Source organism: Felis catus, chromosome B3 (genome assembly GCF_018350175.1).
Source record: "Felis catus isolate Fca126 chromosome B3, F.catus_Fca126_mat1.0, whole genome shotgun sequence".
Lineage (NCBI taxonomy): Eukaryota > Metazoa > Chordata > Mammalia > Carnivora > Felidae > Felis > Felis catus.
In genome coordinates, this window is record NC_058373.1 from 119257381 (window position 1) to 119275000 (window position 17620).

The 17620-nt window shown below is 51.2% G+C and overlaps 1 protein-coding gene across 14 annotated transcripts; it reads right to left on the bottom strand.

The window, feature by feature from the left end:
* Positions 1-327: 327 nt before the first annotated feature.
* ABCD4 (ATP binding cassette subfamily D member 4) lies at positions 328-16257 on the bottom strand. Of its 14 annotated transcripts, none has more exons than XM_003987823.6 (19): positions 16057-16254; positions 12241-12359; positions 11972-12099; positions 10681-10820; positions 9369-9485; positions 8854-8979; positions 8274-8324; positions 6538-6632; positions 6158-6279; positions 5959-6050; positions 5696-5785; positions 3787-3995; positions 3512-3603; positions 3083-3119; positions 2628-2677; positions 2143-2195; positions 1789-1865; positions 1017-1132; positions 328-845 (listed from the first exon to the last, which is right to left on the bottom strand). In XM_003987823.6, exons 1-19 carry the CDS (start codon positions 16092-16094, stop codon positions 777-779), a joined length of 1821 nt encoding a protein of 606 aa, XP_003987872.2. In that variant the 5' UTR covers positions 16095-16254; the 3' UTR covers positions 328-776. The 14 variants fall into 14 exon arrangements, 8 of the variants coding, with proteins under 8 accessions (XP_003987872.2, XP_023111621.2, XP_023111620.2 ...); XR_006599794.1 differs by having other exon boundaries at positions 811-845; positions 1789-1845; positions 16057-16257; XR_006599793.1 differs by having other exon boundaries at positions 811-845; positions 1789-1890; positions 16057-16257.
* Between the last annotated feature and the right edge of the window lie 1363 nt (positions 16258-17620).

A 17620-nucleotide genomic window follows, 5' to 3' on the forward strand; every position in this document is an offset into this window, starting at 1 on the left:
CGCTCTCTGGGTTTTGTCTGTTCTCCCTGGCTGTTGCTGTTTCCTACCAAAGATTATTTTTGAAAAATCTCCGCCTTATTTTAGCTGACTGAGGGGAAAGAGATTTAGTTGTACTTGGGTTAAGACAAGAACAGAAGGGCCCTAGAGGTTATAGGTACAACCAGCAAAGGGAAAGTGGAGATACGGGGTGAAGTGAAAAACCAGGCACAGAAGGTTCCAGTACTGTGGAGAGTGCTACTTCCTTCCCACCCAGCTCCCAAATACAAGGCTGTGGATTCAATTTAAAGGTCATCCTACAATGGAGAGGAAAGAGAAGGGAGAAAGCTCCAATTTTTAAGAAATGTTTATCTTTTCTTTTTAAAAAAGTTATAAAATTCAAGTGGTTGATTAAAGTTAAAAATCTATTGCCACAAAATTTAATGGATTTAAAAGATTTCCGGATCTCTGGACTTTAAGCCCAATATTCTCTCCACATTGATCCTACATTTCTCATAGATCTCACACTTTCAGGTTTTTCTTTAGAAAACACAATCTGAGGTCATTTGTAAGCGATCAGCACTTGGGAGTGCAGGGAGCTCTGGCTGAGGCAGCTGGGGGGCCTGGCAGGACTGGGTGCCCCATTGGGAGCCACACCCTCGCTGCCAGCGCTCCCTGCACAGGACCTGTGAGGCGGGCCAGGAGTCTCCCTTGCCCTGCAGGCCTCCTGGTCTCTCCAGGAGGATGCCGATCTGCCCTGAGCTTGGCACTTCGTCCAGTGGCCAGCCACACCCTTGGCTTCATTCCACTTTGATTCTGGTCAGTTCCCATCTTCCTTCTCCACAGAGTTTCAGAACCAAGGAGTGAAACTGCAAGAGACCGCCACCACGCATGGATCAGGCTGGCCCGGCCACAACAAGAGGAGGCCATCCATTCCCTGCCCTCTCTGCTGCCCCCGCTCCCCATTTTGAAGGGCCCCTGGCCAGGCCCAGCCTTTGGGCTCTTCCTCCTCCTTAAGCCATCTCTGTGAGCTTGGGTACCTTCTCAAGGCTGCGCCGATGTCCCACACTGATGAACGTCATGCCCAGCTGCTGGCCAATGCGGTAGAGCTCACTCTCCACCTCCTCAGTCAGGGCGCTGGTGGCTTCATCAAGCACTGAGGGCAGAAGCCGGAGGGAAGAGATAGGGTCCTGCCCCTGCCCACCTCTGCTTCTCCAAACCGCACTTACCTCTGGCTGGGACCAGGGGAAGGCTAACGGCCGCTCTGGCTTACAGGAGTCCTGCCATAGGGAGAGCATGGCCAAAAGAGCAGAGGGCGAGGCTCTACCTGGGAAGCCTTCTACCAGTGGCAGGACAAAATCCCCCCTCTTCCTGTAATAAGCACCAGCTCCGCCTAGAACCGCTCAAAGCAGGGATTCTTAGTTCCCCCCAAGATGTCAGTCCCTGAAGAAGTTCACACCTGCCGTCCCTCTCCAGGCAGAGCTGGGGGGAGGAATGTGGCCCCCTTATGGACCGCAGAGCCCGGGGGCATAAAATCACACGCTCTTTCAAGGCTGGCTCCGGCTGCCGCAATGGCAGAATGCTTAGGAACTGGTGGCACATCCAGAGCCGCCCTGAGGATTCCAAGAGCACCCTGCTGCCTCATGGGCAGAGCCCGGCCATCCTGTCCTGCAGGGACAGAGATGCCCAGTCATGCACAGGGGTGCTCTCCTACCCACGTGAACGCCTCCTCAATTACACACGAACACACACGCACAGACACCTCTGTGAGCACACGGCACCTGGCACGCACACCTGTGGGGCAGGCCTCACCTGCGTACTTTGGCTGCAGGTAGAAGAGCCGGGCAAAGGACAGCCTCTGCATCTCTCCTGGGGACAGAACGTCGTACCTGAGGAGTGGGAACAAGAGCACCACTAGAGGAAGGAGGATATAGCCTGGCTGTTGCACAGAAGGTCAAGGCAAGAAGAGGTTCCCATGGCAGGAGCCAGCACCAAGACAGATGGACAGCACCCTCCTCCCTTCAACCACACTGCAGCCCTGCTGCCCCCGAGCTGAGGTCCCAACTCTGCTCCCGAGGCCATGAACATGCCCTTGATGGGCCAGCAAGTACCTGGAGCCCAGTCTTTGGGGGAGCTGGCTCTGGAGCACCCCAACTCCCTTCTTACCAGTTCCAATCGACCTGCTGGTCCAGACCCTCTGTCCTCGCCACCAAACTGGACTGTAACACACCCAGAGGGAACACTGTCCGTGGAAGGGCCCATCCCTGCTTCCTGTCACCCCACCCCACCCATCTCTGAGACAGAGCTCCATCCTCGCGGTGCACCACGGCAGGACGCCGTGAGAACCATCTGCCGCGGGCAGAGAGGAATACCTCGTTAACTGCACGGTTTAGATTTGCTGGAGCATGACGACAAGAAAAAGCAGACTTACTTGGTGTTTTCTTATCATTTTAAAATTCGCTCCAGAGAACGCACCCCCTTATTGCCTGTACATGCCCACAGCTCCTGTCGCCACTTTATACTCCACTCCCCTGATCCAGGCTCCGACTTCCAGTCCCAGGCCCAGGCCAGTCGGCTGGCTCTGCCGGACCAGCACTTGCGGTCGGTGCTACCAGGTGGGCCTGGACCTCAGGGTCCCTGCCCACACTCACCAGGCCTGCCAACTCCAAGAACCTCACGATCCTCTCATCGTCGGTAGAGCCTGCAACACAGAGAAGCTTTCCTCCAGAAGTCAGCTCCTTCTGGGTGGCCAGAAGAGATGGGGTACATCATGGAAGGGGGCAGAGTCGGGGGGGGCATCAGAATCTGGGCTAAGGCTCTACAGGGACAGGTTATGGCACTTAACCCAGAAGGGAAGGGCCAGGTGAAGGAAGTGATCTCTTCCCTTCCTCCAGTGGGCGTGTCTCCTCAAGCAGAGCAAGACAGAGCAAGACAGAGCAAGACAGAGCAAGAGGAGCTTGCAAAATCATAAGCCGTTGAAGAAGAAAACCAACCCGAAACCAGCAGCCTTGCTGGAGCCTCTGCCAAAAGGCACTGGCGAGGCCACAGCCAGGCAGAGTGGGGACAACTGACATGGGAGGACGTGTCTCAGCGAGGCTCAGCTCACCTGAGTCGGGGTAGATCTCCTTTAGGGGATATATCACCTGACAAAACAAAACCACACAGGCCTGAGATGAGGGCCAAAGAGAGGTGGGGCGGCACACAGCCCATCCTCCCTCAGAAACAGCCCCAGGAACCGCCAAGGCCAGCCTCCTCTCCACCTGAGGACGGCAAGGAACACCCGGGCCAAGAGTCCAGTGGGAGAGGTTGAGCCGGCAGATGGTGGGGCAGGGCCCCCAGAATCCAACCTGCCCCCAGGAGCCACTCTAATAGCCCAATCCATGGATGTGAATAGGAAGTTCTTAGGGCCAGGGCGCTGCTAGGCAGGGGCCATTTTATTACCCCACCTGCTGCCCCAGAACTCTCTAGCGCTGAGAACCGTCACACTGCCAGAAGCCTCAGTGAGGGCAGGGGTAGGAGTGGGCTCCACACTGACCTGCTCCCGAAGGGTCCCATCAGTGAAGAATGGCTTTTGTGGCAAGAACAGCACCCCATGGGGTCCAAAGTCCGTCAGCATCTGCACTGAGCCTGCAGAGCCCACAGAAACCTCCATTTTGAGATCTCTCAGACAGAGTAACTGCCTCTCACTTCCTTTCCTGACAAAAACACCTGGATTTTTACACACACACACACACACACACACACACACACACACACACGCACGCACACATCCCACCAGCTGGCTCAGAGGCAGGGAGGGCTGGTTCTTACCCCGTGTGCTTGTCCAGAGGCCGCCTAGAACCCGGAGCAAGGAGGTCTTGCCGGTGCCCGTGTTGCCCGTGATGAGCAGACTCTGACCTTCAGAGATCTTCAGGCTCAGATCCTTGATCAAGGGTTTGTTAGAGAAGGGGGCAGAGAGGGAGACCCGCTCGAGGAGAAAAGCTGTGTCCGTTGGTTCCGCAGCTGGCCAGTCTGGGGCCCTGTGATTAAGAGGAGAGGAGTGTGGGGAAGATAAGTAGTGTGTTTTGCCAGCGGGGAGGGTCTTGTCCTTGGTGGGGGGGGGGGTCTTACCTCTGAATAGAGGGGTGGTTATGGGCTAAACTACGTCCTCAAAATAACATGCTGAAGTCTCAACCCCTAGTGCCTCAGAGTGTAACTGCACTTGAAGATAAGGTATTTAAAGAAATGACTGCATTAAAATGAGGCCATTAGGATAGGGCTCTGATCTAATACAGCTGAGGTCATTTCAAGAAGGAGAGGGTCACCCGGGTGGCTCAGTCGGTTAAGCGTCCAACTTTGGCTCAGGTCAGGAACTCATGGTTTGTGAGTTCGAGCCCCACGTTGGGCTCTGTGCAGACAGCTCGCAGCCTACTTTGGATCCTCTGTCCCCCTCTCTTTTTGCCCTTCTCCTGCGTGCTCGCTCGCTCTCTCTCAAAAATAAACATTTAAAACAAAAAACAAAAAGAAAAGAAAAGGGAGAGGCTCACACACAGGGAAGAGGCCAGGAAAGGGCACAGGGAGAAGACAGATCTGCAAGCCAAGGAGAGAAGCCTCAGAAGAAACCAACCCAGGCAATAACCTGATCTGGGACTTCCAGTCTCCAGAACTGTGAGGAAATAAATGCTGGATAAGTCACCTGGTCTATGGTATCGTTAGGGCAGCCCTAGCAGACCAACAGAGGTAGGGCTGGGGGCACCTCCTTTATTCCAGGCTTCACAAAGCCCCACACGTGACTCCTTACCCCACTTGGTAGATGAGGAAACCAAGTCAGGTGGCTAAGTAACTCCCTCGGGGTCACAGGGCTGAAGCTGTCTAACTAGAAGACGAGCGGGTTTTCATAGCGCGTGTAACCAGGAGCTATGACAGGACGGGCATGGTGGTCATAAAAGGATCTGGAGCTGCTGGGTCTGCGCAGACACCCACCTCCCCCGGACAACAGCACCTCTGGTCTCCTGTGGTCACTGCCCATCTCCCCAGCCCGAGGCCCAGAGGTGCACGAAGCCTGAATTCTGAACAGGGCAACGGTTCAGGCTTTAGTCCCTAAGGAGAGAGTTGTGTGTAGTCCCTGGAATTCAGGCTGTTTCCATTTCTGAAAGCTTTCTCTGTGGCCACTGTTCAAGTACTTTCTGTGAACTGTGATTCTAATCCTCGCAAGCACCCTGAGAGGAAGGTTCAGTTACTGTTCCCCTTACAGAGATGAAGAAACTAAGACACAGAAGAACAGTTAAGTAAGTAGATCAGGAAAAGCGAGGACATGAAACAAACCCTCAGTTGCACAGAAAGGTCAGAAACATCACCGAGCATGCAAGGAGACACGAATAAAGACGTGTGGGTGTGAGCGAGGCAGGGGAACAAGCATGCCCTGAGGAAAGGGGTAGGTGGCGGGGCTCAGTGGGAGGGGTACCACTCAGACTCGTCTTGTTCTCACAGGCCCAAGCGGGTGTGCGCATTTGCTTCCGGCAGCTGAGGAAGTTGTGAATGAACGCAACAGATGCCAGAACAGCAACACTAACTGTGGACACGTGTAACGTGTCGGGCATGAGGCAGCGATCTCCTTCGTTTGCTCCGCACAGTTCTGCTGCACGGCTGGGCAAGAGCAGGGCTCCAGGGCGAACCCGAACTGGGCGCCCCCAGAGGTGCCTCCTCAACCGCTGTGCCACCCTGCCAGGCCGGCACCCACCTGTCCATGTCCCACTCGCTCTCATCCAGGATCTCACCACCGTGCGACTTCGGGGACATGTCCAGAAGGGTCTCCTCAAGTTCCCCGATCCTGGGCAAGAAATGAAAATCTGAGGAGGGTCTGAAGGCCCAGGTGAAGGTCTTAGTCTCCCTCTCTCACACCCACTAGCATCTGGTTTTTCTGTTCCTTTTTTTCCTGCAGCTACTTCTCCAAGTGGCACATGCTCTGCTCAGGACGTGGGGAGGGGCCTGACGCGGCCTCACCTGTGCGTGTAACCAGCCACGTCTGAGAGGGTGCTGGAGAGGTCGATGAGCCGGGTGAAGCAGCTGATGAGGTAAATGCACACAAAGGCATTCTGCACAGGACAGGGAGCACTGATCAACGGCCTGGACTCTGAGGTCCTGGGCACTTGGCTGAAGGGGATGGCATGAGGGGTCAGCGGGGGGGGGGGAGGATTCTCACCTTGCTGACCACGGTGCTGAGCTCTGTGGGGCTCAGGTCTCCATAGACACCACTGAAAATAGGGATTGCGATCACAATGTAACTCAGGATGCTGCCCAGATAGTCAAATGTGTTGATGCCGACTGTAGAAGACAGAAACACCCAGGATGAGAGACGCAGGAACCATTCATGCGCTCTGAGGGAGGAAGAGCCAAGCAGGGCCAAGCTATTCCCTGGATCCTCAATCTCCCGAAGGTACTCATGGCAAAGGGAGTGGCTCCTTGTGGTTAATTCCTTCATCAGAGCAAAGTGATTCGTGCAGAGAAAGCAGGGAAGTGTGGGAAGGGAAGGGGACTATCCCAATCCTGTGGCTCCTGCCTCCAGGGGCTCCCTCCACTTACTGTACAGCCACAGCTCCTTGGACATCAGCTCCCTCTGGGTCTGAAGGAGTCTCTGCAGCCTGCGGTCTGTCCTCATGTGCTCCACGTGCCCAGCTCTGGCGAGAAAGGCTGGGGTGTCCATGGGGCCTGGAGAGCCTTATTCCAGGCCAGGGGACCCCTCCATCCCTCATCACATTATCACATGCTCCTTTAGGGACCAAGACCGTTCAAATAGTCTTCACCTCAGACCCTTCCTGCTACTAGCACCCATTCATTGCCTTGTTTTCTCAACACAGTGTTGTCTGCAGAAAGAACATGAACTCTAGATTGGGCAGAGCTGGTTCAAATCTTGGCTCTGGCCAATTACTAGCTGGGTGACGCTGATAAGTTACTTAAGCCTCAGAATCTCAGTTTCTTCTTCTATAAAATGGAGCTAATAGCACCTACATAACAAGTCAAAGTGAGAATTTCTAAACATAAAGCGCCAGGCATAAGAGGGGCCCTCAATAAATAACAGCTGTTATTGCTAAACAAATATACACGTAGCCGCTATGTGGCAGGCCCTGTGCTACTTAGCCAGTGAGATAAAGAAGTGGATAAAATAGTCCCTGTCCTTGAGCTCCCAGTTCAGGGGGGACAGGCAGACACTGCATTCTCCACCTGGCACGTGGAAAGTGTCAGAGGGACAGAGAAGCCATTGGAGGCCACCCAGAGCTCCAACAACCAACCTGCTTTCCTCTTGAGAGGCTGCAGAATCCAAAAACAACTTAGCACAGGCCCAGCCCTACCCACCACACAACCCAACCCCACCTTGCAGATTCCTAGTATCCTTGGCGCCCCCAAGTGGTGGCTGCTACAAACTTCAGCAGAGCTGGACAAGTGCAAAAGTCCCTGGGCAATGAGATCCAGATAATTCAATGGCAGCTTCCACCAACACCTCTGGGCCCTGAGCTATTAGTCCAAACAACGATTCCACAGGCCTCCAGGAGGCAAGGCCCAGGGACTTGCCCTGACTCTGAGGGAAGGAATGAAATTTCACAATGCTGCTGTCAGGAGACCAGGTGACTCTTTGTTCCACTTGAACAGTGTAAGAACCAGGTCTCCTGATCTCCTGAGGCTCCCTTCCCTTCTTTATGCTACAGAGACAAAGGATTGGCCTTTGACTCTTTGATCAGCCATCAGGCAGTGGCAGAAAGCCATTTTAAAGAGGGTAAGACAAAGGCAGAGGCAATGCCTTACAATCCTCACCGAGATGTGAAGCATTCACTCATTTCATTCTTTTTTTTTTTTCAACGTTTTTTATTTATTTTTGGGACAGAGAGAGACAGAGCATGAACGGGGGAGGGGCAGAGAGAGAGGGAGACACAGAATCGGAAACAGGCTCCAGGCTCCGAGCCGTCAGCCCAGAGCCTGACGCGGGGCTCGAACTCACGAACCGCGAGATCGTGACCTGGCTGAAGTCGGACGCTCAACCGACTGCGCCACCCTGGCGCCCCCACTCATTTCATTCTTAGAACAAATTTAGGCCCCACGTTAGGCCACTAGAAGGGACCAGCTTCAGAAGCAAAAATCCCTGGACATAAGGATGAGGCCGACAAGGTCAGTGAGAGATACGGGGATAGGGTCATAGCCAAATGGAAATACTCGGCCCCTAGGCTCAGTGATGGTAGGAGGGCTGTACAATTCGTCTTCCCTTCTCTGCCATCTCTTCTATCAGCTCTGATGAGGCAGAAGGGAACTATCCCCACCTGACTCACCTGAAGAAAGCAGCAGGCTCGGCATTGACCCGGATCTGCATGTGCTTGAACCTGCGCAGACCAAAGGGAAACGTGTGCTGACAGTGGCCAGTACTGGCCCCTCTCCTTTCGGAGGCCTGGACTAAGACCTCCCAAGAGGAACCCAGCTCCACCTCAAAACTGTGGCCGTCTTGGCGTAGCCCTTCCCTGAGCTGTCACAAGGCGGGAATCCCAGGACCTGTGTGGGGTGACAGACGCCCTGCAGACAGGGCAGCTCCTCAGCTCCCCAGAGGACAGGTGCATTCCTGCCCACACCACCGCCTCCCAGGGCCCAACTCCTTCAGGAGGGGGGGCCCGAGAAGCAAGAACAGGGCTGGATCCATCGGCTGAGCCAAACCAGGGAGGTTGGAACAGAAGCACATGAGAAGGCCAAGGGATGATGATGGCCAATCGGACACTGTTCTCGGTGCTTCTCACGTATAATCTCAGTAATGTTCCTCACCACCCTCTCTGCAGGCAACGGTATCAACCCTTTCAGAGATGGGATCACTGAAGTTTAGGGAGGTTCAAGACCTCACCCAAGAGCACCCAAGAGACATACCTGAAATCCCCCTCCAGCTTCTCCTGCTGCACCAGCTTTGCCACGATGGGCCCCATTAACATTTTGTTCACCACGGTTCCCAGAATGAAATACCCGAAGATGCTCATAGGCCCAAGCCAGCCTGTGCTGAAAAGCAGAGGGGTGGGGGTGGGGAGCGTGTGTGTGTGTGTGTGTGTGTGTGTGTGTGTGTGTGTGAGACACATTAGCTGCAGGGCTCAGCCCTGATTCTTGCTCACTTTCAGGCACCAGTTGTCCAGTTTCAGCCAGCAGTCCTGTGGGACCTCTGCTCCTGTGTGGGGGGGCATTTGCTACCTGATCTAGGAGGTCAGAGTACCAGGATCCCCGTGACACTGAAATGCCACATGTCTCAAGGGAGGACAGGGGGATGAGCACAGGACAGAGGAAGGCTTCCTGGGCTACAGGTAGGAGGGAAGGAAGGCCCTGACTTGGGAGAGTTTGTGTGAGTGAGGGACCTCGGGGGAAACACCTGGCTGGGGGGGGAGGAGAGGTGTCACCTTTGGAAGCACTGGTAGGTGTAGTAGAGGAGGGTGAAGGGCGAGATGATCAGTTTGCTAGCCATGCTGCTGAGCTGCCGGCAGAACCGTTCCACGTCCTGGCTGATGCGCTGGTCCCTGGAACCAACAACACAGAGCAACTGGACCAGGGAGCAGGGCAGAGGGTGGAGAGAGTGGAGACTGATTCCGGTTACCTCTCATCCTGACCTTGCCTTTCGGCACTGTCAGCTACGATCCCAGGGAAAGATGGACCCAGATAAGCACTGGTTTTCTTAGAGGCACCGAGACCCTCAGGAGCTTTAAATGGGGTTCTGAAGAGTGGCTTCTTGGGGTACCTCAGTTTACCCCTCAGGAAAAGTGGCAACTGAAAGGTCCAGTACCCAAGGGTCCTGAGCAGCACCAGAGAAAGACACGAGGGCAGATAAGCCGAGTTTCTGGATGAGCAGAAAAGCTATCCCGTCTATCTAGCTCCTCCCAATCCCTTCTGCAAGCCCGAGCCTCCCCCATTTTAACTATCTGGCTGCAGAAGCTTCATATGGGGTGAGCCATCGAGAAGCCTAGAAGAGAAAGAGGCAACAGGCATCCGAAGAATCTTTGCTGCAAAGCTCAGCTTAGGCTGAGGAAAGCAAGAAAGTGCCTGAGGGTGGTGGGTGGAGAGGGAATGAGTATGAGGAGGGACTCCTCAGGTCCCACTGCACCGCCGGGGGCCACACTGACTCCTATTTCCAATGAGAGACATGACCCTGGGCAAGTCACTTGCATTCTCTGGGCCTCAGTTTCCTCACCTGTGAAATAACAAGAGCGAACTCACACTGGAACCCTGGTCATGTGCCAGGTAGCGCATATGTGCACTCCATGAAAATCATCTGAGATATTCTTCAGGTAGGAACTGTCATCCTCATTTCCCAGAAAGGGGACCTGGGGCTCAGTGAACTAAGGCCTATAAACTGGGAGGGGACAGAATGAAGATCTAAATCTCACAAGGAATCCTAGGCAGCAGTAATTTTCTACTGCTGAAAATCCAAAAGCTGTTCTGCTCCCGAGGACACTTTCTTCGGATGGTGCCTGGTTTGGTTTGGAAATGCAGGATATAAAACGGACAAAAGGGAGCTGCTCCTATCTTTTAGCTCCCTATTCTCAGCCCTGCAGCCCCTCCAGGGAGCCTCCAGGGTCTCCTTCCCATAGGGTGCTTATCAACACTTGCACCTAACTGTGGATGAGCTCTCAGGGGCGTGCAGCAGGGACTCTCCAGGGCTGAGCCAGCCCGACAGGACCCTGCAGACGGTAGGGAGGACCGAGAGCGGGCGCCTACGGGTTATCGACGTCATCCCGCAGCACGTTGAGGGTGTAGTACACACGGCCCTGGAAGTAGAAGCGGTGAAGGTGCTCGGTGAGGTCCTTTCTCCAGCTCACATACAGCAGGTTGCAGGTGAACTGGTCAAAGCTCTTCAGCTGTGCAGCGGGGGAAGCAAGAGGAAGGGAGCGAGAGGGAGAGATGGCTTACTGCAAGCCTCAGCCAGAAGCTCAGGGCCGGCAGAAGCCTCTGCTGACCAGTCCCAGCCCACTCTGATTATTCTCTGTCCACTCAGCACTTCTGCTTGTTTCAAGTGTCAAGTCAGGGGATTCTTCCCTCCCTCCCGTGCGCATTCCTTCACGAAGCACTAAAGGGCTTATCGAAGCCAAGACAGTAATTGTTCTGTCTTCTGCTGAGAGCAGGTGAGCTTCTGGAGACTGGGAGGGTATTTCTATGCCATTTATGTTCTTACTTTTCTGTCCCCCAAAGCTTAGAACAGGGTTATGTACACACAGGTGTTTCCTTCCAGAAGACCCATCAAAAGTGCCCCAAGTGTGATGAGAAGTGACTTCCCCAAGAAAGCAGGTAGTACAGGCAGACAGAGCATCAGGCTTGAGCCCTGGCAGAGGCCTGACTCTCCCTGTTCACCACTGATGGAGCACTTACACGCTAAGCCTGAGGCAATGACAATGAGCTCAGTCTAGCAAGAAAACAATGACAAGGGTGTGAGGAGTATTACAGCAGAGGTTAACTCAAAGTATTAGTTAAGCAGAGAAGAGGGCAGGGTTTGGTGGACAAAACATGAAGGAGAATGCTAAGGAGGACTTGAAGGAGGTGACAACAGCAGAACCTTGAAAAGTGAGCAGGCATTAACCGAGGGAAGGGAAGAGAAGGAGGCCATCCTGCAGGAAAGCCGCAGGTGCAAGGGCTGGGAGGTGACATGGCGCCAGGCTGAACCATGGCCTCAGCCCCACAGAGAAGCAGCAGCCCCCTAGCTGCTGATCCCCAATTTCAAGTGCTCTGAGCTCCCTGAAGCAAGAGTCCTGGGAATGGAAGGGACAAGATCATTTCTGCTAAATACCGATTTAACCAGAACCTCCCAGCCTAGTCCTGGAAGCTTGAAACACCTGAGGAATTAGGCCAAACAGCAAGATCAATGCCCTGAACAGGGCTCTGAACTCCAGTTCCCAGAAAAGGGAGGGAACACCCCTCTCACAGCCTGCTTCCTGCTTCCTGGTGGCTAAGTCCCACTGGGCATTCTGCTTACACTAGGCTGGAGAAGAAGAGAAACACACGGAGAACACCTTACCATGGAGTTGAGAATGATGAGCACGACAGCCAGGAATGTCAGGGTCTTGAACCCATCCAAGTCTTTGTTTCCCAGGACCCCATAGTACTGACTTGGGATCAAGCCAACCTGGTAGATCACCAGTTGTTCTGGGGTGGGGAAAGGAGTCAGAAGTCAATGATGAAGGATGAGAAAACGAGAAGGGAGGCTTCCCCTTGAACACCCGCCTCATCAACTCTCCAGAGAGAAGGAACCCCAAAGCCCCCTCCAACCTGGGCTCACTCACTCACCCAGTAGGGCCACACACAAAAGGGTCAGGAACATCAAAGCATTCTGTGATGACCAAGAGGGAAACAAAACCTTCTGTATCTGCAGGAACCGCTGGAGAAATTGCAGATCTAATTTGGGCCTGAAGAAGAGACGCAGAGAGAAACCTAAGACAGCCATTAAGCCTCAGAGAGCAGTTACCAAATTTCTCTACATTGTTCTATGGAGGGGCCCAGGCCAGGCAGCAAGAATGTGAGGAATAGATGGGAGAGAAAGGAATTTCTGTAAGCTGGTAAAGGCTATAAACGGTTATTTACCAAAAATCTACAGCTAAAAAACAGTTAATGAAGAAACTTTAGCCACATCCTCTATACGGTCCCAAACATGACAAGAAAGCCCATCAAGGATTTTAAGGTTCTGGTTAGATCAATAAAGCAAGAAAAATAAATGAGGTAAAAGAATTAAAAGGGGAGAGATTAAATGGTCTTTATTTGCAGACAATGTGATCAATTACCCAACAAACAGCAAATCAATAGGCAAATGATGGAAATAAAAGGAGTTCAGCTAGATATAGGGTTAACATACAAATCTCAATAGTGTTCTATACCAACAATTACCAACTGGAAAATATAAAGAAAATAAGATGTCATTTACAAAAGAAAAGCCTTAAAAACAACTACAAAATATCCAGAAATTAACTTTTAAAAGGAGTGTATAAGACATTTTGGAAGAGGGGCGCCTGGGTGGCTCAGTCGCTTAAGCATCCGATTCTCGATTTCGGCTCGGGTCATGATCTCAACATTCATGAAATGGGAGTCCCTCGTCAGGCTCTGTGCTGACAGCGAGGAGCCCGTTGGGATTCTCTCTCCTTCTCTCTCTGTCCCTCCCCTGCTCGTGTGTCCAAGCACACGCTCTCAAAAATAATAAACATTAAAAAAAAAATACATTTTGAAAGAAAACAGAAAGCTCTGTCATAGGATGTGAAAGAAGACTTAGAGTTGGGATGACTTAACATTCTATAAAGATAGGGTGCCTGGGTGGCTCAGTTAAGCATCTGACTTCGGCTCAGGTCACGATCTTGTGGTTTGTGAGTTCAAGCCCCGTGTCAGGCTCTGTGCTGATAGCTCAGAGCCTGGAGCCAGCTTCAGATTCTGTGTCTCCCTAGCTCTCTGCCCCTCCCCTGCTCGTGCTCTCTCTCTCAAAAATAAACATTAAAAAAAATTTTTTTTTTAATTATATAAAGACCTCATTTCTTTTTTTTTTTTTTTAACGTTTATTTATTTTTGAAAGACAGAGAGACAGAGCGTGAGCAGGGGAGGGGCACAGAGAGAATGACACAGAATCTGAACCAGGCTCCAGACTCCAAGCTGTCAGCACAGAGCCTGATGCGGGGGCTGAAACTCACAAACCATGAGATCATGACTGGAGCCGAAGTGGGACGCTTAACCACTGAACCACCCGGGTGCCCCTATAAAGACCTAATTTCTAACAGAAGTAGCCTATTAATTCTGTATAATACCAATCACAAGCAGAACTTCTCTGAGGAACTTTATAAGGAAATATAAAGGCCCGTGAATAGCTGAGGGCAATTGTGAAGAACAGAAAAGGAGGAGGAAGAGACTCAAACCATCAGTTATTAAAACAAATCATATTGCAGAGCTGTGGTTTTAATACAGGAGCAAAAAGACCAATGGGACAGAGACCAAAAAGAAAAAACAGGCCTATGTTTACATGGGCACATAATAGAGGCTGTGTCACAAGAAATGACATATTGATACTAACACCTGCTTACGCTCAGTAAGCAACACTATATGCTCAGTACTGTTCTCCATGTATTTTACATGTATTAATTCATTTGGTTGCCACAACCCTAAGAGATGGAAACTACATCCTATTTTATGGATGAGGAACTAAAGCCAAAGAGGGTAAGTAACTTGCCCTGTCACCCACCTGGTAAGTGGCAGCCTTAGGGTTTGGATACAGGCCACCTAGGTCCAAGAAAGTGAGCTCTTAACTATGCTCCAAAGGCTCTCTAACTTCTAATTATTAATTCATTAGCTATAATTGAAAAAGGCAGAGGAAAATTTAGGTCATTACCTCACATCATTTAGAAAGATAAAATTTAAAAACTCCAAATGGATTGAAAGTCTAAAGGTGAAAAGCAATTCTATTTAGTTAATAGAAGGAACTGCAGAAGAACATCTTAATGAAGATACAGTGGGAAGATACTCCTCAAATAAGACCCCAGACCCACAAATTTTTATAAAGGGGAAAACGAATGCACTTACTACTTTTGCGTGTGTGTGTGTGTGTGTGTGAGAGAGAGAGAGAGAGAGAGAGAGAGAGAGAAGAGCAGAGAGTGAGAGGAAGAGAGAATTCCACGAGGGGCAGAGACAGAGGTAGAGCGAGAGTCCCGAATCGGGGCTTGAGCTCACCTGAAACGGGGTTTGAACCTGGGCTGAAGTTGGATGCTTAACCAACTGAGCCACTCAGGCACCCCACGGACTTATTTTTGCTCAACACCGTGCCATGGGTTAAATTAAAAGACTTGGAGAAGGTGTGTGCGGAGTGTAAAACCAACAAGGAATCAAAATCTAGGGCATACAATGAATTCTTACAAGTCAGGACAACAGGAAATCCATAGAAAAGTGAGAAAAGGGGACACCTGGGTGGCTCAGTCGGTTAAGCATCGACTTTGGCTCAGGTCATGATCTCAAGGTTCCTGAGTTCGGCCTCGCATTGGGCGGGCTCTGTGCTGACAGCTCGGAGCCTGGAGCCTGCTTGAGATTCTGTATCTCCCACTCTCTCTGCCCCTCCCCAGCTCATGCTCGCACTCTCTCTGTCTCAAAAATAAACATTAAAAAAAAAAAAAAGAAAAAGTGAGAAAAGGATACAAACAGGCAATTCAGAAAAGGGGAAACCCAAATGCTTAATACATGAAAATTAACACAAGGGGATGCCACCTTACAACCCATCAGATGGATAAACATTAGAAAATAAAAAAATACCAAACGTTGGGGGGATATGAAGAAGTCAGAACCTTTATGCAATGCTGCTGGGAAGTATAAACTGATGTGACCATTCCAGAGAATAATTTTGCAGATGTAGGTATGACCTAGCATCCTACCCGGGGGGGTGGATAATCCAGAAAAATATCACCCATATCCACAAGGAGACAAACGCCAGTATGTTTGCGGTGGTTAAAAACTGGAAGCAATGTAAGTGTCCGTCATTAGGGGAATATGTAAGTAAAATGCGGTCTAAAGTATGTAGAGTAGCATTTCATGCAGCCCCGGGAAATGAAAACTAGATTACTACTGAACATAGGATCTCAAAAGCATTACGTTGAGTCAAAAAGTTTAAAAACAAATCACAGTATATTATAACTTATGGAATTCAAAACCACTATATATCTTTCAAGGTAACAAATACGCAAACTTGTATACACTGGGCTGTACAAACTCTTTTAATACACCAGAGTGGGGCGTCTGAGAAGGGGGGTGAAATGCGACTGAGAATAAGGAACGAAGGAAGATACAAAAGCAGAACACAAGAGGGTCTTACACTGGACCACAGTGTGCTAAGAACTGAGAATGACGATTAATTCAATTCTGTGCACTTGAAGTTCTTAGGGGGGCGGGGGGGGGAACCAGTTCCGAGGGAGAGGATCCCACAGAGTGCTGGAGGAGGCCTCGGATCGCGGGAGGGTGGGCGCCCCCTCTCAAGCTCCTCTGTTGCCCGGACCGGGCCGAGGGCGGAAGGCAGCGGGGCCCCTTCCTCACCTACCCCCGGGGAGGGCACCCTGAGGCCAGGCCCTCCTCCCGGGCCGCCCTGCTCACCTGGCGCCAGCCCTGGCCGCCGGCCCCGGGACCGCCATAAGCCGGATTCCGCCCTCCGCCGGAGCCCCGCGGCCCCGGAGTGGGCTTCGGGAAGAGTGCAAAGAGCACGCGACTAGCCGGAGAGAGGAGGGGCCATGGCGACCACGGAGACGGGCGGATAGAGAGGAAGGAGCCGGGCGCTGCGGCCGCTCCCGGAAGCGACCCGCTCCTCGAAAAGAACCAAAGAGTGCTGAGAGGCATATTCTGTGGAGCAGGCGCTTTACAGCGCCCCCTGCTGGATCCGGAAGATTTCCCTTTTGACAAGAAGTAGCCAAGAAGTGTGACTGTTTTGTGGCAAGTATTTTAGACTCAGAATATAGATGTGTCGTACATTCTCCCAAAGAAACCGCGGTGGTATTTTAACAGTAAATCAGGATTCCGGATTGCAGTTGTAACGAAATCCAACGTTGCAGTGGTGTAAGTGATCGGGCTTTTCCCTTCAGCCTTCATGGAGTGGCCACTGTTTCCATCTCACCGTCTTTCCAAGTGCAATTGCCCTGGCCCCGACCTTTTCCATGGATGGCTCGCTCTCAAAATTAGTTCAAATGTCACCTTCTCACCCTACCCTGCCCCATCATTCCCTATTGCCATTACACGTATTCATTCATTCATTCATTCATTCACTGATTTTAAAGTAATCTTTACGCCCAGTGTGGAACTCGAACTCATAATCCCAAGATCAAGAGTGGAATCTTCTACCGACTAAGCCAGCCAGGTGCCCCACTTTTATTTTCTTCATTATAATTATCACTGAAGCCACCTTGTTTCCTTGCTTTTATTGTTTGTCTTCACCTATAAGAATAAACTTTATTTGATCAGGGACTCTGCCTTGCTCCTTTCCGTATACCTAGTATCTGGAACGCTGCCAATACGTAGTAAGTACTTAATAAATATTTGTGAAATGTTGGAGAACCAAATGCTTGTCGTCTTATTACTACTGTGCCCAAAGGGAGGTTGGAAATATATCAAGAAAACAAGCAGCGTGCAGAGAAAGACAAACACCATATGATTTCACTCGATGTGGAATTTAAGAAACAAAACAAAAGAGCAAGGGGGGCGAGGGGAGAGAGAGGCAAACCAAGAAACAGGCCCTTAACAGTAGAGTACAAACTGATGGTTAACAGCGGAGGGGGGATGGGAGGTTGGGTTAAATAGATGATGGGGATTAAACACTACACTTGTCCTGATGAGCAGTAGGTGATGTGTGAAATTGTTGAATCACTACATTGTACACCTGGAACTATAACACTGTAAAAAAAAAAAAAAAAGAGAGAGAGAGAGAGAGAGAAAGAAAGAAAAATAAATAAATAAATCTAGCAGCTTGATCTCACAGGGCCCTAAGTTTGAATCTGGATGAACCTCCTGTCTTCCTTCAATCCTTATTAAGTGTAAACTATATGCCAATAACTCAGCAAGACACATGCATCACCTGTCTTCACTGAGCTGGTGCTCAACCTGGAAGGCCCACCTGTTGACAATTACAGTGTCTTCATGAAGCGTGGTGACAAAGACCTACAGCAGCAAG